Below are 21,804 nucleotides of genomic sequence, written 5' to 3' on the forward strand. Positions count from 1 at the left end.
TTTCATCTTGGTGTCCCTTCGGTGACGGGTGGCACAAACGCCGTATTTTAAGATGACATATCGGAACAGGTTACAATCCAATTTATAGGGATAATTTAATGCTGTAATATCCCCAAAAGCAGTGCCGGATTATCCTAGTAGCAAAGGTACATATGTAGCTACGGGCCCCGCACTTTCAAGGGCCCCGTGCTAAATGCTTTCAAGCTATCAGTTCCGGTTCAGTGATTCTGCACTTGCTCTATTACTATAGTACTATACCGCCTTCAACTTGTATGAACGACTGGGTGTTTTAGGTTAGAGATTTGTCGTATTATCTGGCTGTATAGCAAATGAAAAAATACAATTACTTGACTATGCAAGCAAAAAAATAGTGTTTTAATTTTGGTATTTTTTTCATTTAGGGCCCCTTTATAACATACGCTACAAGGCCCGCACTAGCTTAATCTGGCACTGCCCAAAAGATGATCACACATTGAACCGATTTACTGTATTGTTTTAATCCACATTCAACCTACTCTCAAGCCAACTTTCTGGACTACGACATTGTTGTTGGTTATCGTGTTAGGGATTGTGGAGAGCACACACACACTGGGACATCTGTGAAAAATTGCTTCATAGCTTCATAGAATTCCTCCACTATGAATGCAGATTCTGATTCTGACGGGCCCACAGGCAGCTATTTGATGACATGCAAGGTGGAGCCCGGGTGTTTACTGTTATTATTGAAGGTCTTGATGGAAAGAAGTGCTGGCACTTGCAATTGCACAATGAAAAGGGGGACCTGTGCATGTTGTGCATTTCTTCATCGCATGTTATTTTTGTTACAAGTGTAGTGCCATAAGAGGAGAGGGGCTGCTGGGGGCTCTGGGACCCTAGACAGATAAGCCCTTGGCGCCAGGGGCTAGGATCCCAGGCACCCCAGACAGTTAAGCCCCTTGGCTGTGTACCTAGGCTGTAACAGAGTATCAGGACTGTTGGAGTGTTGTATTGTAATAAAGAAGTTACCTCTACAAGTGTCTCCAGAACCCATTACACAAGCAACAGTGACGTTTGTTTTAGCCGTAATTATATCCCCGACATTGTCTATTGAAATTGATGCATCCGTGTTTCCGTACGGCACACCAAGCAAGTGGGGTCGGCCAAGGCTGGAGTCAAATGGTGCATCTGATGTTCATACATATCTAGACGTTTAAGAGACAAAAAAAATAGACGAGACTACACTTAAGGCCCGTGTGTAATTTACCTTTACAAAAAAAAATCCGGTTTCCTTACTAAACATCTACATTTTGGTAGCACATGATTTTAAGCTGTTGCCATGACAACTATTTAAAGTTATTACCACGACAACCAACTGGACGCCATCTGTCAGTCATAAGAGTGTGTTGGATGCGCAACAAAAACATTTTAAAAATTGGGTGTGATCAAAGTCGGGTTTTGCATGCCCACGGGTAAAGAACTATGCTCTCTTGATCTTCCGTTTTAGACGTCACAACACCACCTGGACATCTGTGACTATTCGTCACCTGCAAAAAAGAGTTTTCTAGCTCATCGTATTCCTGCGGTATGAATAAATATTGATTCGGAATCAGTTGTTTAGAACAAGCGCCTCTTAGCCCGCTGCTGTGCCGGTGTGGCACAGATACCTTGCAGGACAAAATGTGATGCATGGTGAAGAGGTGACCCACGAAGTCCCAAAGTGCCCACGGTGGTGAGATGTTAACTACCTCGTAAGGTTCACAGGAGGCCGTGAGCTCGATCCCGATCCTGGCGCCTGTATATTTGGAGTGTGCGTGTTTCTCTATGCCAATGTTCATGTGAATTTTTGCTCCGGGTCCTCCGGTTTTTTCCCGTCAATCAAACAAATAATCATTTTTCTTTCGCACTATTTCGTGAAAATGATGCCCATCCACGTTTAGAAACACGCGTTTAGAGTATTTGGGCTGCGATACATTCCCACGTGATGGGCCACTTCGTTGAGCTACATCATGTGGCTCGATCGAATCTGAAAAATAAAGGAGCTACATCGCTCAGTCTGACTTTACCCGGTCAAGCAATTCCAACGTTTTCAATTTATGATAATTGTTTTTTTACCCTTCTATCTGGCAACAAAACTGACACCTTTTTTACAAGTAGTCATGTTTGCATAGACCACAATACCTGGGGTCATAATGCAAACAAAAAACATAACTCTGATAATGTGCACTGTCCTTGAAGTTGATTGGTCCACACCCGAGACAGCTTTCCTTAGAGCCTAGTCTCACATGGGTTGGACCAGAGTTATGTTTTTTGTTTGCATTATGACCGTAGGTATTGTGGTCTATGTAAACATGACTCCTTGTAAAAAAGGTGTCAGTTTTGTTGCCAGATAGAAGGGTAAAAAAACAATTATCATATTTTTTACTGGCAAATGCGGTTCCAATGGTGTAAAAGTTTTCAATTTAGTTGAGCGGGCTGATGGCAGTACGAATGCGTTACATCGCCACCTCGTGGCGACTCTGGGGAACCGCACCGCCACTGACGCCCAGCGGAAACGCGCTCAGCTCAGTGGACAGGTACGGGAACCCCCCACCGCGGCGTGCCGACGACTCACATTGGGGCTGTGGTTGGCCCGGTTGTACCGCTCCACAACACAGCGGGGGCGGCGAGAATTTAAGAAACTTTTGCATCGTCGGTTTCGCACGCCACGCGCCGGTATCGAACCGGCGTGTTTCTGGCTCGCAAGGCGAGCGTGCGAATAGTGTTCGTTCACAACGGCCGGCACCTTGCACGGAACGGGTGATGGGTGTCATACATACAACATCAACTGCGTTCTGTCTTCGCATGCATACAGTATTATGTGTTTAGTCCATCGGCCTTTTGCCTTTTAGACGGTGGTTATTACCAAGCAGCAGAGTTTTTGATAATAATTTTTTATTTTTTAATGTTGCTCGATTTTATCGGGCTGGAAAGCTGAAAAACTGATTGGAATGAATGTTGTATGTGTTGGTATTGGGCTGGTTATGACTATGAGATTAGCATTAGGCTAAAAAATTATAAAACACTTGGTCATGAACTTTTACTAATATAGCCTGATGCTGTATTACTTCTGTGTCTAAATTAACAACGCATCTGAGCTAACTAATTAAATATTTGGCCTTCTTGGTTTTGAAATTGGTAACTTCCGCACAATGTATACAAAATACAAAAACACGTTTAAAGTCGATATATGTATACCTTTATTCACAAGTACAGTTTTTCTACACTATTTCCCTATGTAATGCTAGCTGCATTCACTTGGTCAGTTGGGTCAGTAGTCAAAGGCTAAAAACAGCATTTAAGAAAGGTTACAATTGCATCGAATGCAGTAGAGATATTTGTTAATGTACTGAGTAAATACAGATATGACTGGAACCAAAACACATGCATGCTCTTATAAATGAAATACATAGAACAATGCCCAAGCAAACTTGCCAGTTAAGCACATCAGCAAAATTGAAAACAATTTAAACGACATTGGAGAGATTTTATTCAATAAAGCATTCATGCAAAAATATAGTCTGATTAAGTACTTTAATTTCAAAACATCTGCTTTAAATGAGAAACAAAATTCCTGCATGCATCCCCTAAAACCATTTTGTACAAAATATATCAAATAATAAATTGAAGCTTTTGGTTGCAAAAGCGCCTAAATACGCGCAAGCCAATGGTGTCAGTCACTTTTATCTGTGCACTTGCGTTTTCCAGTTTCAATTAAAACATTGCAAGGATCTAATTCATAACCGTATGTAACGTCATGTATACACGCTTCTGTATAATTCATTTAGACGTACCTTACTCCACCGTAAATTAATAAAACTCCTTAACAGTTATTTTAGAACCACGCTGGTGAAAGCTCAGCATCTGCCCATCGTATATACGACGAAGCGTTCACAGCCACCGCAGTGGAACTTACAACGTGAGGATTGCACCCTGGTGGTGCTTGACGATTGTTCAACCGTCTTGTAATTTCCACTTGGAAATTCAGAGCCCGTTCGATTACACCCTGAAGCCCCATTGGTTGCTGGTTCACTGGCCGATTGCAACAAACGGGCACTTTTACGTAACGCACCTGTGACCACCTCTCACTTAAGCGACGCTTAAGTGACCGTTATATTTACGCAGCAAGTGAATTGGAAAACATGAGATGGAGTAAATTGCCTGCTTAAACCTGAGCCAAAAACACAACCGGATTTTATTCATTACAACTTTAACAATGTTTGTTTGTTAAAGCCCACTCGGTGTTTGGGGCATTTAGGCCTTGTGCTCAGCAATCGTGAAATATATATTTTTTTAAACATGTCCATGCTATGACTGAATTGACCTTTATTTTATACACTTGTATTGAATTGACATTGGCAACTGTTTAGCTTTTTATATACTTTATATAAAATCATTATACCACCACCGCGAGCACCCGGCTCAGGCAAGTGAATTCCGTGTGGCGTAGTGAGGATGTAGTGTAAAAAAATAGAAATGTGGGTGAAGACTTCCAAAAGCTTGTACGTATCTCGTAATATGTTGACCAACGTTTATACCATTCAGGTGAAAACATTTTAAGTGTGCATGGAAAAGTATGAGATGCGCATTTTGCATTTACATCTTGCATTCAAGTGGAGGTGGTATAATTCAAGGCAATAGCTACATCAAGAAAATGTGTTTAGAACAATTTTTGAGTTCTGACTAAATTGATATAGGTTTGCGCTTAGCCTCCATGCACATACATTGTTTTAAAGAAATGAATGAACATACAAAATGCAAAATGGATCGCCATTTATGAATAACATAATTTAAGCATTTCATATTAATATTGCTTTTCATGGTGGTATTTGGAATCCGCAAGTAAAATATTTAATGCTATAATTTCCCTTTTCCATACTGACTTATTTATAGCTTAATTTATACCGTAGAAACAGGAACATACCTATTTTACTATTTAATACTGGTTTTACTAATGTTAAAAAAGTTATACTGGGAGTAAATGCTGTTTCATTACAAATGCACCCTAACCAATATGGGTCTTATCTTCCATGACAAACATGTCACGTGATAAACCACTATGGCCAGCAATAATTTCCCTCTCATTAAAAAAGAATCATCATCAAATAATGAGCTCTCTTTTTAATGTAACCTTGTAACCGTTGACAGCAATGAGATCGCACACACTAACATCATGGTCAACACAAAACCTGGAGCCTCAGTCTCTCTCGGGTGCCTGAACCTTTAAGTGCATTGCAACTAGTATCTCCGCTGTGTGTAGCTCCCAGAACTGAAGCCTCCAGAGCCGCTGTAGCTCATGCTGCTGTACGACGCTGAACTGTAACCAGAGGAGCCGATGCCTCCAAAGCTTGAGCCCGAGCCCGATCCCAGATCGATGCTGCCTCGCCTCGAGCCTTGCCTTGAACTTGCTTGGAGCTGGTCAGGGAGCCGTACGCTGAACCCAACCCACCGCTTGTAGAGATGACCCCGCTGGCCTCCAGGAGCCTTATCCCATTATCTGCATCCACCATGGACCGGTCCAGGGCGTCCTTGTAGGACATCCTTGCTCTGGTCTTGGGGCAAGTGAGATACTTGAAGTGCGTGGCCACATCGCGTAGCTTCTTGATGTTCGACTGATCGACGAGACCTTTGGGCAGTGCCTCCTCCAGTGTCAGACGCTTGGGGTTGCCTGGCTCCACCATACCACCGGTCAGATACTGAGCCTCCAGGTAGCGACGCCCAGACTCGTACGTCAGCAAGCCCTTATTCATCGCTGGTAAAATGCCAAGCTTGGCCTTAGTGATGGGGTCTTCAAACCCAATGAATGCCTTTTCTGATGCTGAGATCATGTTACCTATGCGACTATCAATGAGACCCTCTGTTACAGCCTCTTTGATGGTGTAACGCTTTCCAGAAAATGGATCCAAGATGCCCCCTGTGCAAGCCTGTGCCTCCACGAGTCTCTGGCCTGTGAAATTGTCCACTAGCTTCCTGCGCATGGCCTCTGCGACTGAGATCTTCTCGAGCTTCTGTGTATCTAGGATCCCACCAATGGCTGACGATTCTTCTGTAGGGTCACTCCAAATGCTGTCAGTGCTGTCAGGGCTGAGCAACGGACTCATTGGAAATGAAGATGACTTTGATTGAATGCTGCTCGTGCTCTTGGAGCTCTGCATGCCGGTCAGGAGGTCACCAAAGTCTGTGATAGAAAGCTGACCTGAACGATACATCTCTATGGCTGACGGATCTAAGCTACCTTTAGCGATAGCTTCTTCCACGCTATACTGTCGCCCTGATCGTCTGTCAACGAGAACAGAAGTAACAACACCATCGCTACCGGTGGTAATAATCTCTTCCCATTCACACTCTTGTCCAGAGAGCTGCACGTAGGTTTCATGGTCAATTAAGCCTTTACGATAGGCTTCAGAAACTGTCAGCTCCCTGTTTGTGTCGGGATCAATGATAATAACTCTGCGCTTTCTCACTGAAGACTTTGAAGACATCTTCCGCTCCTTCTTCTTTTCTTTGAGTGGGAGCAGGCAAAGACCAGTGTCTGCGTCAGTGATACACCGCTGCATCAGGTCCAGGTAGGTAAGATTCTCTTCGGTGTTTGGGTCAAAGAAGCCTTTGGTGTCATCACTTGGGTCAAGCAGGATTTGGTTCATTTCTTTATCAAACAGTCCTCTCTTGTAAGCAACCTCCACAGGAAGCCGGTGGCTGGCTTGAGGATCAATGATGCCTCCAGTAGCAATCTGTGCTTCCAGGAGACGGATGCCATGGTCTTTGAGAATGAGGCCTTTTTTCATTGCTTGGAAAAGTGAGATGGTCTTCCCTGAGTAAGGGTCTTTGTAGCCAGTCACTGCTCTCTCCGCCGACAAAAGCTTGTCGCGGTACTCTTGACCGACCAGAGCTTTCTGTGCTGCCTCATCCACGGATAACTTCAGGTTTCGCACAGGATCGACTATGAAGCCTGTAGCTGCTTGAGCTTCCAACAATACCAGCCCTGTGCCAGGCCTGAGCAGTCCCCTCTTGATTGCACTGTAAATTGAGAGTTTTTCCTTTGTTGCCTCGACGTAGAGCCCAGCAATGCCGATGAAACCGTCAAGGTAGTTCCGGATAGAATGGGAAACCTCCTCAACTGACGTCGTACCAGATTCGAGTTCATTTGCAGTTTTTTGAGTGATGAGGCCAGAGCTCATTAGCTCCTGCAGCGTCACTTTGCGACGCAGTCCGTCGAAGCTAAATGATGTGATCCTGGTTATGATCTCAATGACTATGATGATTATGCGTTTGATGGTCACTTTTCCGGTTCGGTACTGCGAAATTAGCTCATTTCTCTTATTCTCATTGATCAAACTTGTGTTGTACAACACCTCCCACACTGACATTTGCTTGCCAGAAAATTGTCCACAAGGAATTTCCATCATAGCATTTTTGAATTCCTTTTGTGTTTCTATCTCAGAATACATGTATGTTGTCTCTATGGTCGTGGAACTTCTGCTGGTTCCATTTGTTTTGGCTTTATCCACTTCGATTTCCCCATTGGTTTGGGTTGCGTTCGTCTTTTCTATCAACGCTAGCATCTCGATCTTCTTCTGCTCTTCAATTCTCTGCAGCTCAATCCTCCTCTGCTCCTCAAGCCTTTGGATCTCAAGTTTCCTCTCCTGCTCCAGCTTCTCCAGCTCCAGCTTCTTCTGCTCAGTTCTGCCTCTTCGTCTCTTCCTCCAGACTCTTGAGCTTCTTGAGGAGCTCCTTGTTCTCTTGCTCGGCGCGTTTCTTCTCCTCGTCCGACCTGGTCTTCTCCAGGTCCAAGGCCTCGCGCTGACGCCGTTGGAACTCGTCCTCGTACAGCTTCTGCTTGCGGAGGGTCTCCTCCATCTGAGCTCGCAGGCGAGCATTCTCCTCCTCTTGCTGCTTGCGCATGCGGGCCTCGGCCTCAAGCTGCGTCCTGGCCTTGCCTAGCTCCGTCTCCAGGGTCCTCTCCAGCCGCGCCTTCTCCTCATCAAGGATCCGCTGCTTCTGCAGCATGGACTCTCGCTCTCGCTGGTATTTCACGCTGTCCTCCTTCAGCTGCTTCTGCATAATCTCAATCTTGTGCGTGATTTCCGTCTCCTCTCTTTTCACCGTCTGCGCGCGGGGGCAAAAGAGAGCGAGTTTAGTTTGGGGAAATGTGGTTATGTTTTCGACTGCTCAGTGTGTTAGTCGAACGGCATTGAGCAGCAAAATGTTGTACAGTAAGATACGGAATTGAATAATTGATACGTGAAAAATAAATTAATGAAATGGAAACTCCTGTGTTAATGCAGTGCAGTCTTTTCGTTAATTATACTGGCTAGTTTGGGATCAGGCACAGCACTTGTAAAAAACACTTAATATTCATAAACGTTATTAATGAGCAAATCTATGAATAGTAACCAAACGTGTAAAGCAAATTAATATTCGTCTGAACTGAAGATGATAATAATATAAAATGTGAGTAAGAAATTTAAATGTAAAAAACTGTTGCTCGTACATGGTAATTCTTGAAACTCAAAATGTAATGTTTCTAAAAATGTTTTTTTTATAGTGGAATAAAACTCGCTCAGTGCCAGTGCCTGCATATCCGAATCCGTACAGCGTGACCACAAACGTTACAACAGCAATAAGCGCATTAGCATTTAGCGATCTTGTGATCAATGGCTTCCAAAGCATTTGCCGAGCTGGTGGCGTGATGGGAAGGGAGGTAGGGTGCAGCAGTCGCAGCTTCAAGCACAAACATAAGATAACTCCTCTTATCTGTTTTCCCTATTATCCACAATTCCTGTTATCTACAGGGGACCTTGGATCTACGGACACTTTTATTATCATAATCAGCCCTATTCTTCCAATTATAATTATTGACGATTATCTGCGGATAGTGGAGTAATGGGTTACGCAATATTGAGCTGGGATCCACAATTTCGAAGGATGCTGCTGTGGCGAGATATGAACTACCTCGCCTGGTATACACAAGGTTGTGGGTTCAATCTAAACCCTGACGCCTATGTATTTGAAGTTTGAATGTTCTCCCCGTGGTCATGTGGATTTTCCCCCGGGTCCTCCGGTTTTTACCTCCACATTTATAAACATGCATTTAGAGTATTTGGCTGATATAAATGTCCACGTGATAAGCCACTTCGTTGAGCTATCATTTGTTGCCATGCCGCTTCTGACAAAGAGCTACATAGCTCAGTGGGCCTTACCTGGTAAAATATAAAAAACAACTGTTAGTGTAATAGAACTCTCAAATTTTTGTGGATAAGAGGAGTTCTCCTGTCCATACCTCACTTCTTCTGAAGAGGATAGGGCTACTCTTATAAAGAAGAAGATGAAGTGTGCAAGAATCACAGCTTCAGTAATTTACAACACACAGCGTCATGCGCCGTTTGCAGCAGTGCCAACACCCAGGAGTCTGCGGGGAAAGCTGAATCTGGGCGGCAACATTCGAAACGCATGACACCAAACCAGTTGGGCACATTTCACCTGCGGCGACTCCTCAATTCGCAGTAACTAAAGTCAAGAAACGGGAACAGGGAAGAAAGTGCAAGGTGCAACAGTGAAGTGAAAACCAAGAAGAAGAAAAGGCAACGGACAGGACTAAAAAAGACACCACTTGATTTTAGGTCAGACACGTTTCAGAATAGAGAACTGTAAATTATGGCCATTTGAGTTTTTTTATGAACACGTGCCGGTAACGTTAGATGTTTAGAATAATGGAATTTCGCATTTTAACACTACCTGCGTATGCTCAGGCCCTCTGCATTTCTTTGAAGATTCTCAAAGCAACATTTGTTTAAAAAGCCAACATAATCCATACGGTATTTATAAATGGACGCACACGGAGTTGTCATTACGTTTATACAAATGTTTATAGTTTTAACAAATTGATTAAAAAAATGCTCCTCATCCACTATTTACAAGGGGTAGAGCAGTGGCATGGTAGGACCAGTGCACACTGAACCCAGCCAACTGAGTTCAATCCGACCAAGCGCTGGCTTTAACTCTTCACCAACATTCCCCAACAACCCCCCATGACCCACATGGTGTTTGGAGGCCTTTACGGTAATACTTTCAACGCGTAATGTGCCACCGCTGCACGGTATTCGCTCGCTCTCGTCGAGTGAGAGAGAACGTCTCAGAGGCGCAAGGAGAGACTCCAGACGAGCCGGCGCCAACAATTGCCCAAGCTCTGTGGACCTCTACTTGGTTCTTTCGGTAAAGTCACGTAGAATGGAAATAATAAAATAATAAAAATACAACATAATAAAATACAATTCTCACGATGTTTCGGCCACAATGCAAGCAGCCGTCCTCAGATGAAGAACAGGTCTGTCGGAAAGACAGCGTCTGCTTGCGTTGTGGCCGAAACGTCGTGAGAATTATTTTATATTGTATTTGTTATTATTTATTATTTCCCTTCTACGTGACTCTACCGAAAGAACCAAGACGATGAATCCCTGCAGTCACTGAAAGCTTTAAATCGAAACTCTGTGGACCTCTCTAATATTGTGTTATCGGCATTATAAGCATTCAGAGAGAACTCACACGTGCGAAGGGGTAAACACCGTCTCGCATAAAAACAGAACACATGGAGTCTCAGCTGAACTCTGGCTTTCTCCCGGAAAACCAGAGTATTGCCCCTGTATGCAACTAGCTTCGCAAGAGGGCATCATGATTATTTTTGGGAAAATATTGAAAATAGCTACTATGTTATATTGAACTTACCAAAAAATGCATTTTATTTGGGAAACTTGCCTATGTATTGTTAATAGACGTTAACGGGGGTGTTACTGTATATTCAACAAATGTTGCTTCATAATCTCTGATTAGAAAAAAAAGTGATTGGCAACACGAGGAATGCGTTTGCTTTGTGTCAGGCTTGCCAGTTAAAAATCCCCGAAGAGTGCACGTGAACACATTGTTTCGACGCAGGTAGTTTAAAATTGAAAGATGAACATTGCGTGCGTATCTGACCTAAAAACAAGTAGGCACACCAACAGAGATTTGACTTTGCCACATCCTGTGCGACTTTAGTATAATTCAGTATTTTGTGTTGCTTACTCTGTACATTGTGCCCACTCACTTTGAACCAGTGTGCCTGGCACTGATTGATAACACTGGTCAACACACTTTTTCTGGCATAAGGTATTCCAACGGTTTTAAGGTAATTTTGGGGTGCTGATTCCATATCTGGCATCAATTTTTGTCTATCACATCAGGTTTTTGAGATATCAAATATTGCATTTTCAATAAAATTGCAGAAGAAAAATATTAAATAAATGTGGATATCTACATAAAATGATATTATAAAAACACTATCCTAAGAATACAGCACCATATTTTAACACTAAAGCAGTCACTGACTCGCAACAACCTGCAATCATAAGTGACAGAGTTAATTTCGAGTAAAATCAATGAAAATGGGGTATGCCTATAGCATAAAATGAGATGTGATAGAGCAAATCTGAGATCAGATTTGGAATCAGCACCCTGAATTTAGTCTAAAACAGCTGCAAAAGTCCAGGCCAGAAAAAAATGTTTTTTTTTTGTTGACCAGTGTAATCACAGACTTAAAAAAGGTCCCATAGATATAACTGCGCAACTTGAGCTATTACTGTACTATATTCTTGGTTCTTTCGGTAAAGTCACGTAGAAAGGAAATAATAAAATGATAGAAATATTAAACAATACAAATTCTCACGACGTTTCGACTGCAACACAAGCAATCATCGTGACTTTACCGAAAGAACCAATAATACGAATCCCTGCAGTCACGAAAGCTTTAAATCAACATTTATTACTGGACTGTTCGCCTGTTGCCGTTCTCTGGTCTAACACTGGTGAGACAAGGCCATCATGAAGGCTGCCTCTGCTGTAGTTTAAAAGACAATTGCATATATGATCAGAGCACGTTTTCTTTGCAACTTTTGCCACAAGTGCGTGTAGCTAATGCAGACTCAATGCCTTGCAATCGGGATATCTATTTGGTGTTTGAACATCTTAACACCTTCTGCTTCATTGTCAGAAAGGGCGAAGCCTATTCTTATTTTTCAATAATTTTGATACTGGCAAAAAGGTCCCAGAGACTAAAACACTTTTTACCATCCGATTAAATTGTCAAATGTTCAACTTGTAAAATGTAAGCATGTATATATTTTTTTCATTCGAATACGTGAGCTGTATTCAGAAATTCAAGCCATTATAGCACGCGTGACGCTCGTTTGTTTTCTCCATTCAACTTGGATAAAAACAAATCCATGCTGTAGCCGCAAGCAGGTGCAACAATGAACGTCGTGTTTCTCATCGATGTTGGAGGACAAACTCTCAAGTACCGTATTTTAGAGCCCGTTGAAAATTGGCTTACTACTTCAACGTATAGTGACATCTGTGTTGTGATATACAGAACGCCGCATCACTGTATAAACAAAGACGGCGTGTTTTAAATGCGAGCCGATTCAACTCTTTTCTTTCACCCCAAACACTTGGCCATGTCTGCCTTGAGTCGGGATGCGAGTACCTCTACTGTGAGCTTCTGCTGCGAAACCTCATCCAGCAACCTCTGATTCTCCGCATATCTTTCCTCGGCCACACGATTTGCTCCGACAGCCTCCATCCTCAGTGCCTCCCACTTCGTCTCGTCCTCCTGAACCCGTCTCCTTTGCCGTTCCAGTTCCAACTCCGTGTCCCTCTTCAACGCCATCGCCTCCTCGTACGCCCTCTGCGCAGCATCTCTCTGAGCCCCCAGCTCCTTCAGCTGGCTGTCCTTGCGGTGCAGCTTGGCCTCCATCTCCTGCTGCCACTGCAGTCGACTGGAGGTCCTCCTGCTCAACGGCGCTCTTCTGCCGGCGCTCCGCATCCCTCGCACCCTCCTGTAGCCTGGCAACCTCCTGCTCCAGCTCTCCGCACTTGCGCGCTCCCTCTCTCTCGGCTACTTGCCTCGCCTTCATTTCCACCTCCACTCTCTGGACCTGCACCTTCAATTGGTCTATTAATGTCTTCTGCTTGGCAGCGTCCATGGCCATTGTGGCCTTTTCCAATTCTGACTTCTCCGCTTTATTTTTTAGCTCCACCATCGTCTTTTCTGTTTGTGCCTTGGTCTTCTCAAGGATGTCTAATTTACCTGTGACCATCTTGAGTTCCTGAGCTAATGTTTCTTTTTCCTCGAGCCCATATTTCAACTCTAAGTCCTTCCTCTCTAAATTCTGCTTCAAGTTCGCTTCTTGTTTTAGGGCCTGCTGTTGTGCTTCCAGCTTTACCCTCATAAGTTCTTGATCGTGATCTAACTTAAGCTTATCCAACTTCACCGTGGTTTCATCTCTTAGCCTGACAGCCTCTTGTTCCGTCTTGCCTTTCTCCTGATTCAGTAGCAGTGCTTGCTGCAAGCGAGCGGTCAAGGAATCGATCTGTTCTGTGTGCAATTTGCATTTTCTGTCACATTCAGCCTTTTCCTTAAGTGTGCCCTCGATTTGCATCTTCGTTTCCAAGACAGTCTTCTCCAGTCTCTCTTTTAAATCTGCGGTCATTTCCAGTTGCTCTTTGAGCGTCGATATCATCCTGTCGTCGGCTTCCTTCTGACGCGTGTGCTTCTCAATGGACTGTTCTCATTATCTTCTCCTCCACTGCTTTCGTTTGCCTAGCAGTGGCGTCTTGCTGCATGGATTTAGTGGCGGAGGACAACTGCTCCTCGATCTGATTCTTCTGGCGCAGAAGTTCCTCGGCCTGCTGCCTCTGCCGTTGCACCTTCCTGCTCTGCGTCCCTCAAACACTTCTTCAGCTCCGCCTCGACCTTCTGATTCCGCGCTGACATTTCGCGGAGCTGTGACTCCAGTTTCACGCGTGCAGCCTCCTCCGATTTTGACTTAACCCTCAGCCCTTCAAGAGTCTTCTCGGTGGCCAACTTTTCTTGCTGCGCTTTAGTCAAGGCGGCATTCATTTCATTAACTTGTTGACTGATGAGGCCCTTCTGCCTTTCCTGATCTTCTAGCTGTGTCTTGAGGCGGCCAAATTCTTGATCTGACATCGCTTTTTGCTTCCTGGCTTCGGTTTCATTCACCCGGCACAGCTGAGCCGTCTGTTCCTTGAACTCGGTTTGCATTCTCACCTGCTGCTATTTTATAAAATGGAATAAGTTGCACATTACAATCATTCTTGCATTTAAGCTCTGACAACACTTTGTTTTATTCTAAAATCGGCACAGCAGCAGCCTGGCGATAGCCTTTGCAATATTTTGCAAAGGTGGTTGATATTGATCTGATAAGCGCATAGCTTAGTGTTCTTCACTCGTTTTCAGGGGGTGGAGGGGGGGGCACTTTCACCGATAAGACATCAGTGTGAGATGCCGCCATACATTTGCAACCACTGGATTTGACAGCATTATGATGGGGGGGGGTGTTGTCACACGTGTTGTCACACGTGTTGTCTATTAGTCGGTGGGCCGCACGTAAGGGGGCCGCACTAAAGGCCACCAGGGGCCGCAAGTGGCCCGCAGGCCTTGCGATTGAAGAACGCCGCTGTAGCCGATGCCAACAAGGGCGGGTTATAGCAGTTGCTTGTCTTTCGAGCAAAATGCCCCCCTCTTCACATGCAGATCACATCGACAAATTGCTTGCCGAAGCCAGCACGGATCCTGCACTTACGGAAGCAAGAGAAATGGATCCACTGGAAAAGTGCATTCAAGTCACCTTTCAAGCAGATGCCTCTCGCGAACACACTTTGCGGTTAAGTTCAGTCCCCAGGTTGGAAGGTGTTAAAAGTCACACGGTTGAACAAGTTGGTGTTCCTGCGTTCCAACTTGTCTTTTTTTGGCGTCAAAAAGAATGTAATTTCAATGAATGTTTCTGCGCGTAGAGAACATTTGCTGCGTACTGTTTATAAGGTACGCATATAAATTACATTGTCTATGACAAGGAACCAGTTTGGAAGCCAAAGTATGGTACAGCATTTAAAAGGGTTAAAAAGATAAACCGTTCTGAATTGTATGAGATATTAAACCATGCAACGTGCAAAACATGTGGCAATGTTCTGAGCTGTGCAACGTACTGTGATAATATAATGCCAATAAGATTTTAAGGAATACAGAATTTATAAAGCACGGCAGACGCAAGTGCCAACGATCAAATTTTCGTACACGTACATTAGCATTTTCGCCAATAACACTGCGGCCTTAAATTGCTAAAAATGTATACAACAAGCGACGTTTTGGGCAATCATCCTTCATAGCACGTAAACTAAGACAGGCAAGCCCCCGAAACATTGCCAATTGAATATTTTTTCTTAATTTTAAACTCAGTGCTATTGACAAACGTATTTTTTTTCAATTGCTATTTGTGCTTGTGCATTCCTGCAAGTGCAGCATCACCAAATAGTTTGTTTAAAATCGCCATGAAAGAATGGGAAACCTGACCACTGTATTACTGCTGGTTTTCGCCAACACGCTCTGCAAATGTGCACAGGTCAGATTTGCGCCCTGCGTATTACAGAGTGCAATCGCGGTATAAGTAAGTGAGTACGGCGTTCGGATTTCAGAATGTGGCAAAGGTGGGGAAATAGGGAAGGCAAAGAACCGCGAAAGAAGTTCCCAACAAGTGCAAAAACAAAGCCACAACAGAAGACAACGTACGTTCAGTATATAATATTGCATGTGTGCTATTACGCTCGAATGTCGTGAATATAGCGCTAAAGTAATTGTCAGAATGGGATTTTTAAGGGTTCCCATATACTCAAATGCATCACTGTATGTGAATGCAAAGCTACAAGGGTTGGTGGATAAAATAGATCTGTGAAACTCCAAACCCTGATAGGTTGTACAGCAAACGGGTTTGTGAACCTGTTTGAATGTCATCCCTTTGTGTATAATTTAATCTCCTTAACATTGATTGAGCCAAACACCCGAATGCAGAACTTTGACGAAAACAAATCCCGAGATTGACTGAGTTTCTATCCTGGACAAATAAATGAAGTAATAATGCACTTCCATTACTACTAAAATATGATTACACAGATCTAAACTATAAACAAGACAACGTATCTTGTTCTTTTAATTTGGGTCCATCAATAATACAACGTTCAGGTGATAACAATTAATAAAGAGATTGATCTTGACAACAAATATGTAAATAGCATTGAAGGAGATGAGAGTGATTGTAATATTAAAGACAAGGTCGATGGTGGTGGTGATGTTGGTGATCATTTTGGTGATGATGTTGATGATGGTGGTGGTGATGATGATGATGATGGTGGTGGTGATGGTAGTGATGTTGGTGATGATGATAGTGATGATGATGGTGGTGATGGTGATGTTGGTGATGATGATGGTGATGATGGTGGTGATATTGGTGAGGATGATGATGGTGATGATGATGGTGGTGATAGTGGTGGTGATGTTGATGGCGGTGATGGTGATGCCAAGTCGTCCTACCTCGTGAGCCTCGGTATGGGCCTTTTCTGCCTCCCTCTTCAGCCTCTCCCTCTCACGCTCCAGCTCAGAAATCGTGGCCCTCAACCTCGATGCCTCGCTATCCGTCTGGGACTTCTGGACGTCCATCTTCTGCAGGAGCTGGATCTTCTCCTGGGCGTGCCGCTCGGCCGACACCCTCTTGGAGTTGATCTCGTCCATCTGTGACTTGAGGCTGATGGACTCTTCCTGGGCGCGCGCGCGTTCCTTCGTCAGCTCCGACACGAGCATCCGCAGCCGCTCCGCCTCGATGTTCACCTCGTGCTGCCTCTGCCTCTCCTGCTCCAGTGTGCGCTGGAACGTCTGAGTCTCCACCTCGAGCTTCTTCTGAATCTCCGTCCTGTCCTCCGACAGCTTCTTGGCCCTCTCCTGCGCCTGGTCGAACTGCCGCTGCACCGCCTGGGCCTCGGCGCGCAGCTGGCTGGCCTCCTGGATGGCCTGCAGCTTCTCGCGCGCCAGACGCTCGGCAAGAGCCCTCTGCTGCGCCAGCTCCTCCTCCGCTTGCTTGCGGAGCCGCGCCGACTCGTCCGAGTTGGTGCGGAGCCGGCCGGCCTCTTCGGCGAGTTGCTTCATCTTGGCCGCCTCCTCCTCGAGCATCTTCTTCATGTTCTCGGAATCGTTGGCAGCGCGCTTGCGGTTGTCCATTTCATTCTGTGCCTTCAGCCGGAGCAGCTCTTCCATCTGGGCCTTGAGACGAGCCAGCTCCTCTTCCACGAGGCCTTTCTGCCTGATCGCCTCCGCCACTTCACCTTTCATTCTCATCAGCTCCTCCTCCAGAATTGACTTTTGGTGGTCGCTGTCCTCCAGAATCGTCCGCAGACGAGTGAGCTCCTGTTCGGCCAACGACTTCTGTTTTTGCGTCTCCTCAGCGATGCGCCTTTGCCGCTCCGCCTCGGCCTCGGCCAAGGCCTTCAGGCGCAGCGCAGCCTCCTCGGCCTGAGTGCGCTTCCCCGCCTCGTGCTCTGCCTCACGCCTGTGCTTCTCCGCCTCCTCCTGGAGGCGGGCCTTCAGCTCGGCTTCTTGCTCCGCCCGAAGCTTAAGCACCAGAGCCTCCTCGGCCTGCTGCCGGATCATGCTGGCCTCCTTCTCGGCGGCGATCCGGGCCTTCTCCGCCTGCTCCGCCGCTTTGCGCGTGCGGTCGGCTTCCATGCGAAGTTGCTCCACCGTCTTCTCCTCTCTCTGCCGGAGCTTCTTCATCTCGGCGTCCTTCTCGGCCAGAGCCGCCTGGCGTGCCATTTCCTCAGCGTTGATACGCGTCTGCGCCGCTTCATGCGCCAACTTCACCTGACGTGCTGCCTCATCTTCGGCCTTCTGTTTCAGCATCATCGCCTCATCCGCCTTCCTCCTGAGCTTCTCCAGCTCCTCCATGGCTGCCTTCCACTGCTGCGCAGCCTGCTGCTCGGCGATCGTCTTGCGGGACACTTCTTCCTGAGCCTCTTTCTTGCGCATAGTTTCATCCATCGCTATTTTTTTCTGCTTGTTCGCCTCTTCTTCGGCATTTTCCTTGAGCCGGGTTGTTTCATCAGCCATTATCTTCAGCCTCTTCAGCTCTCCTTCAAGGTCGAGCTTTCCCTTGGACGCCTTTTCAAACTCGATCTTCAAAATATGTATCTCTTCCTCTATCAATCGGCGTTGAATGATCGTCTCGTCCACTAAAGCCTTCTGGCGCTGCATTTCAAGGTCAGATTGCTGTCGGATTCTTGCCATTTCCTCCTCAATTGCTTGCTTCTGCTGGGTCGCCTGCTCTTGCAGCATCCGTCGCTGGTGAGCCTCTTCCTCAGCGAGCCGTTTCAGCCGCTCATTTTCCCTCTCGCGCTCCTTCAGGGTGATCTCAGCCTCTGCTTTGAGCTTGCTGGTCTCCTGGATGGCGTTCAGTTTCTCCTTGAGAATGCGCTCTGCTTCCGCCCGTTGGTGAGTTGCTTCCTCCTCTGCCAGATGTCGCTGGCGCATGGCTTCGTCAGCCATAGCCCTCAGACGAGCGGCCTCCTCTGCAAGCTCCTTCATCTTCAAAGCCTCTTCCTCCATTATTTTTTGCGTTTTCTCTTTCTCCTCTTTGGATTTCTTCTTGTTATCCTCCTCCGTTTTGTGCTTCAGCTTGATCAGCTCCTCCATCTGGGCCCGAACCTTCGCGAGCTCCTCCTCCAGCACCTTCTTTTGGCGCACCGCCTCAGCGACCTCTGCCTTGAGGCGCATCAGCTCTTCGTCCAGCAGGGACTTCTGCTGCTCTGAGTCGGCCATGATGGCGCGAAGGCGAATGAGCTCCTGCTCCGCCTGCAACTTTTGCTGCGATGTCTCCTCGGCGATGGCCTTCTGCCTCTCCAGCTCCTCCTCCGCCATGACCTTCTGGCGCAGGGTAGACTCCTGCGACTGGGTCCTCCTGGACGTTTCCCTCTCGGCCTCCGACTTCTGTTTCTCCGCCTCCTCTAGAGCCAGACTCTTCTGCTGGGCCTGCTTCTCGGCCTGAAGCTTCAGACGCAGCGCCTCGTCGGCCTTCTGCCGCCACTTTTCCAACTCCATCTCGGCCGCCTGCCGAGCCCTCTCTGCTTCCTCCACCATCTTCTTGCGCCGCTGCGACTCCTCTTGCAGCGCCGTCATCATCGTGTGCTCCTGCTGGCGGCTCTGCTCCAGCTCGTTGACCTTCTCCACGAAGGACACCCTCCGCGCCTGGATCTCCACCTCGATGCTCTGCTGCGCCACCTCCTTCGCCAGGCGGATCTGCTTCTTGGCCTCCTCCTCCGCCTGATCTTTCTTCTTCTGGGCCTCCTCCGCCATCTTCTTCAGGCGCTCGACCTCGAGCAGGGCCTGCCTCTTCTGGTTGGCGGCCGTCTGCTCCGCCGCGACCTTCTTCTGGAGCTCCTCCTCGGCCAGCTTCTTCTTGCTTGCCTCCTCCTCGGCGAGTTTGCGGTAGCGTGCTGCCTCCTGCTCGGCGTGGTGCCTCTGCTTGGCCGCCTCCTCGGCCAGGGCCCGGAGGCGCGCTAGCTCGCCCTCCGCATCGGCCTTCTGCCGCGCCGTCCTCTCGAACTCGACGCGGATGATGCGTATCTCCTCCTCGATCTGACGCCGCTGCGTGAGCACCTCTTCCACCAGGGTGGCCTGCCGGCGCACCTCCGACTCGGAGCGGTTCTTGAGCTCCACCATCTCCTGCTCGATGGCCTGTTTCTGGACGGCGGCCGCCTCGACGGTGTTCCGCCGCTTCTCCGCCTCCTCCTGGACGATGCGCCGCAGCTTGTCGGCCTCGCGCTCCGCCTGCACCTTTTCCTGCGCGTACACGTCCGACAGCTGCCGCTGGCGCTCCAGCTCCACCTGGATCTCCGTCAGCTTGAAGATGGCCGTGTCCACCTCGCGCTGGGTGTGCTCCGCCTGCTGCTGCGTGACCTTCTCCGAGCGCTTCTGTCCTCGCACGCGCACACGGACGGCGCTCGTTAAGAGAGGGGGCGCTATTGGGTGCGCATATGTACATCAAACTTCTTTCGCGCCGTAGGTAGCCAACCGTGCTAATCGGAGGTGCGTGGTTAGCAATTGCCGAACAAGTGGTGCCAGAAACCGGCGACTGGGTTTTGCTCAACTATCGTGTAAGTGGGTTGCTCTCTGATGTTCAATTGGCTTATTTCGCACCATAAGTAGCCAACCATGCCCCATGGTCCTCGTTTCACGTGCTGGGAGCATCTTCAACCAACTCATTCAGGTCTCATGAAAGTCCAAGTGCTTGGAGTGAAACATCGCATATGCATATGCTGCAAGCTGATTCAGATTTCCTCGTAACTGCTTTCAGTTATCTGGTCCAACACCATGTGAGACTAGGCTCGAAGAAAAGCTGTCTCGGGTGTGGACCAATCAATTTCAAGGACAGTGCATTCATTATCAAAGTTGTCTTTTTGTTTGCATTTTGACCGCTAAGTGTTGTGGTTACTGACAACATGATCCCTTATATAAAGGTGTCAGTTTTGCTGCCAGTTAAAAGGGTAAAACCCTATTACTATAACTGCTTTCAGTGTTTTTTTTGTTGTTCCCCCCGCACCTCCGATTAGCACGGTCAGCTACTTAGTATGGTAAAGAAGTTCATCATAAGTACGTAATACATGTGCGAGTGTACATCCGCTAACCTGCTCATCCTGTAGGCGTTTGAGGGTCTCGTTGAGGAACTTGACGTATTGGCTTGTCATGGTGACAAGGGCCGTGTAGCGGGTCCGTAGAGTCATGTACTGTGAGCGCGAGACATCAGACACACACGAAAGGCTGTTACAGCCTGGTAGGCGCACATCGCCCACACACTCCGTGTCCACACGGCTATATTCATTGCTACGTCTGATATTGAACTCATCGTTCAAGCGGAATTTTCCCCACGTTTTATAAGATCACCACTCAAAATTTTTCACGTCTCAAATTTATATCCCTCAGGACTGCACCCTCAGCTTTTCTCATTATAATTTGTGGCGCATCCACTTGATTACAATAGGTGATGAGTTCTCATTTAAATATGCTTGAGGTTGAATTTAACAATCCTCTTGTGTCCATTATGGTTGAAATTAGATTTTTATTGATGAGCAAAGTTTTGTCCATTACGGCTTACGGTAGGACTCCACTCGTTCTTGGTGATGTGCCGGAGCAATATCACGGATCCAGTTATCCGCGGAGATATTTAACACCCCTAATGCACGGGAAAATATGGTGGCTAATTTCGGATAATTGGAACAAAATTACTGCTGATAACGACTCCCATGTACAACAGAAGTCGTGAGTGACAGGGTAACAGACAAGGGGAGTTCTTCCCTACTCAATACCATGTCATTCATGGGAACAAAACTGTATCACGGTAGCACACTAAGCTTTAGCACCACTATTGGCTCATTTAGCAACAAACTGACATGAGTACTATATTTGACATGAAGGTTAACCACAAGCGGGCTGTTAATATATACCATACAAGCCAGAAACTAGGAGAGGCAGGTTTAGAAGCAACTTAAATATTATTTTTTTATTTAAAGCTTTCGTGACTGCAGGGATTCATATTCTTGGTTCTTTCGGATAAAGTCACGTAGAAGGGAAATAAACAAATAATAAAAATATAAAACAATTAAATAGTATTATCATGTGTGTACAAGTGTGTTTGTGTGTGTGGGGAACAGTGGTTGCAGTGGTTGACACGCCGAGCTACAAACCCGGCGACCCGTGTTAGATTCCTGCTCATGACCAATATCAGTGATTAATATCTGAACCATTCTTGGGCCTCCCCTAAGTTGACTCAACCTCAAATGAGTACTCGGTACGGTGTGTAAACATCGCTACTCAGTAGACAAAGGCGACTGGGCATTGTGCTGGCCACCCATTCCCTTGTGTGC

The 21,804-nt window shown here is 46.5% G+C and overlaps 1 protein-coding gene across 1 annotated transcript in view; it reads right to left on the reverse strand.

Annotated features, from left to right (window-relative positions):
• Positions 1-3,197: 3,197 nt before the first annotated feature.
• The window catches only part of LOC133353311 (plectin-like), a 125,476-nt gene continuing 106,869 nt past the window's right edge, over positions 3,198-21,804 (reverse strand). The window contains 10 exon segments of the mRNA XM_061569448.1: positions 3,198-5,423; positions 5,426-7,694; positions 7,696-8,121; positions 9,496-9,522; positions 12,530-12,829; positions 12,831-13,607; positions 13,609-13,752; positions 13,754-14,119; positions 16,430-19,855; positions 20,569-20,667. Coding sequence (XP_061425432.1) covers positions 5,254-5,423; positions 5,426-7,694; positions 7,696-8,121; positions 9,496-9,522; positions 12,530-12,829; positions 12,831-13,607; positions 13,609-13,752; positions 13,754-14,119; positions 16,430-19,855; positions 20,569-20,667 — 8,004 coding nt within the window. The 3' untranslated portion in view covers positions 3,198-5,253.

Source organism: Lethenteron reissneri, chromosome 43 (assembly GCF_015708825.2).
Source record: "Lethenteron reissneri isolate LAM-NWPU_2019-01 chromosome 43, ASM1570882v1, whole genome shotgun sequence".
In the NCBI taxonomy this organism is placed as follows: Eukaryota; Metazoa; Chordata; class Hyperoartia; order Petromyzontiformes; family Petromyzontidae; genus Lethenteron; species Lethenteron reissneri.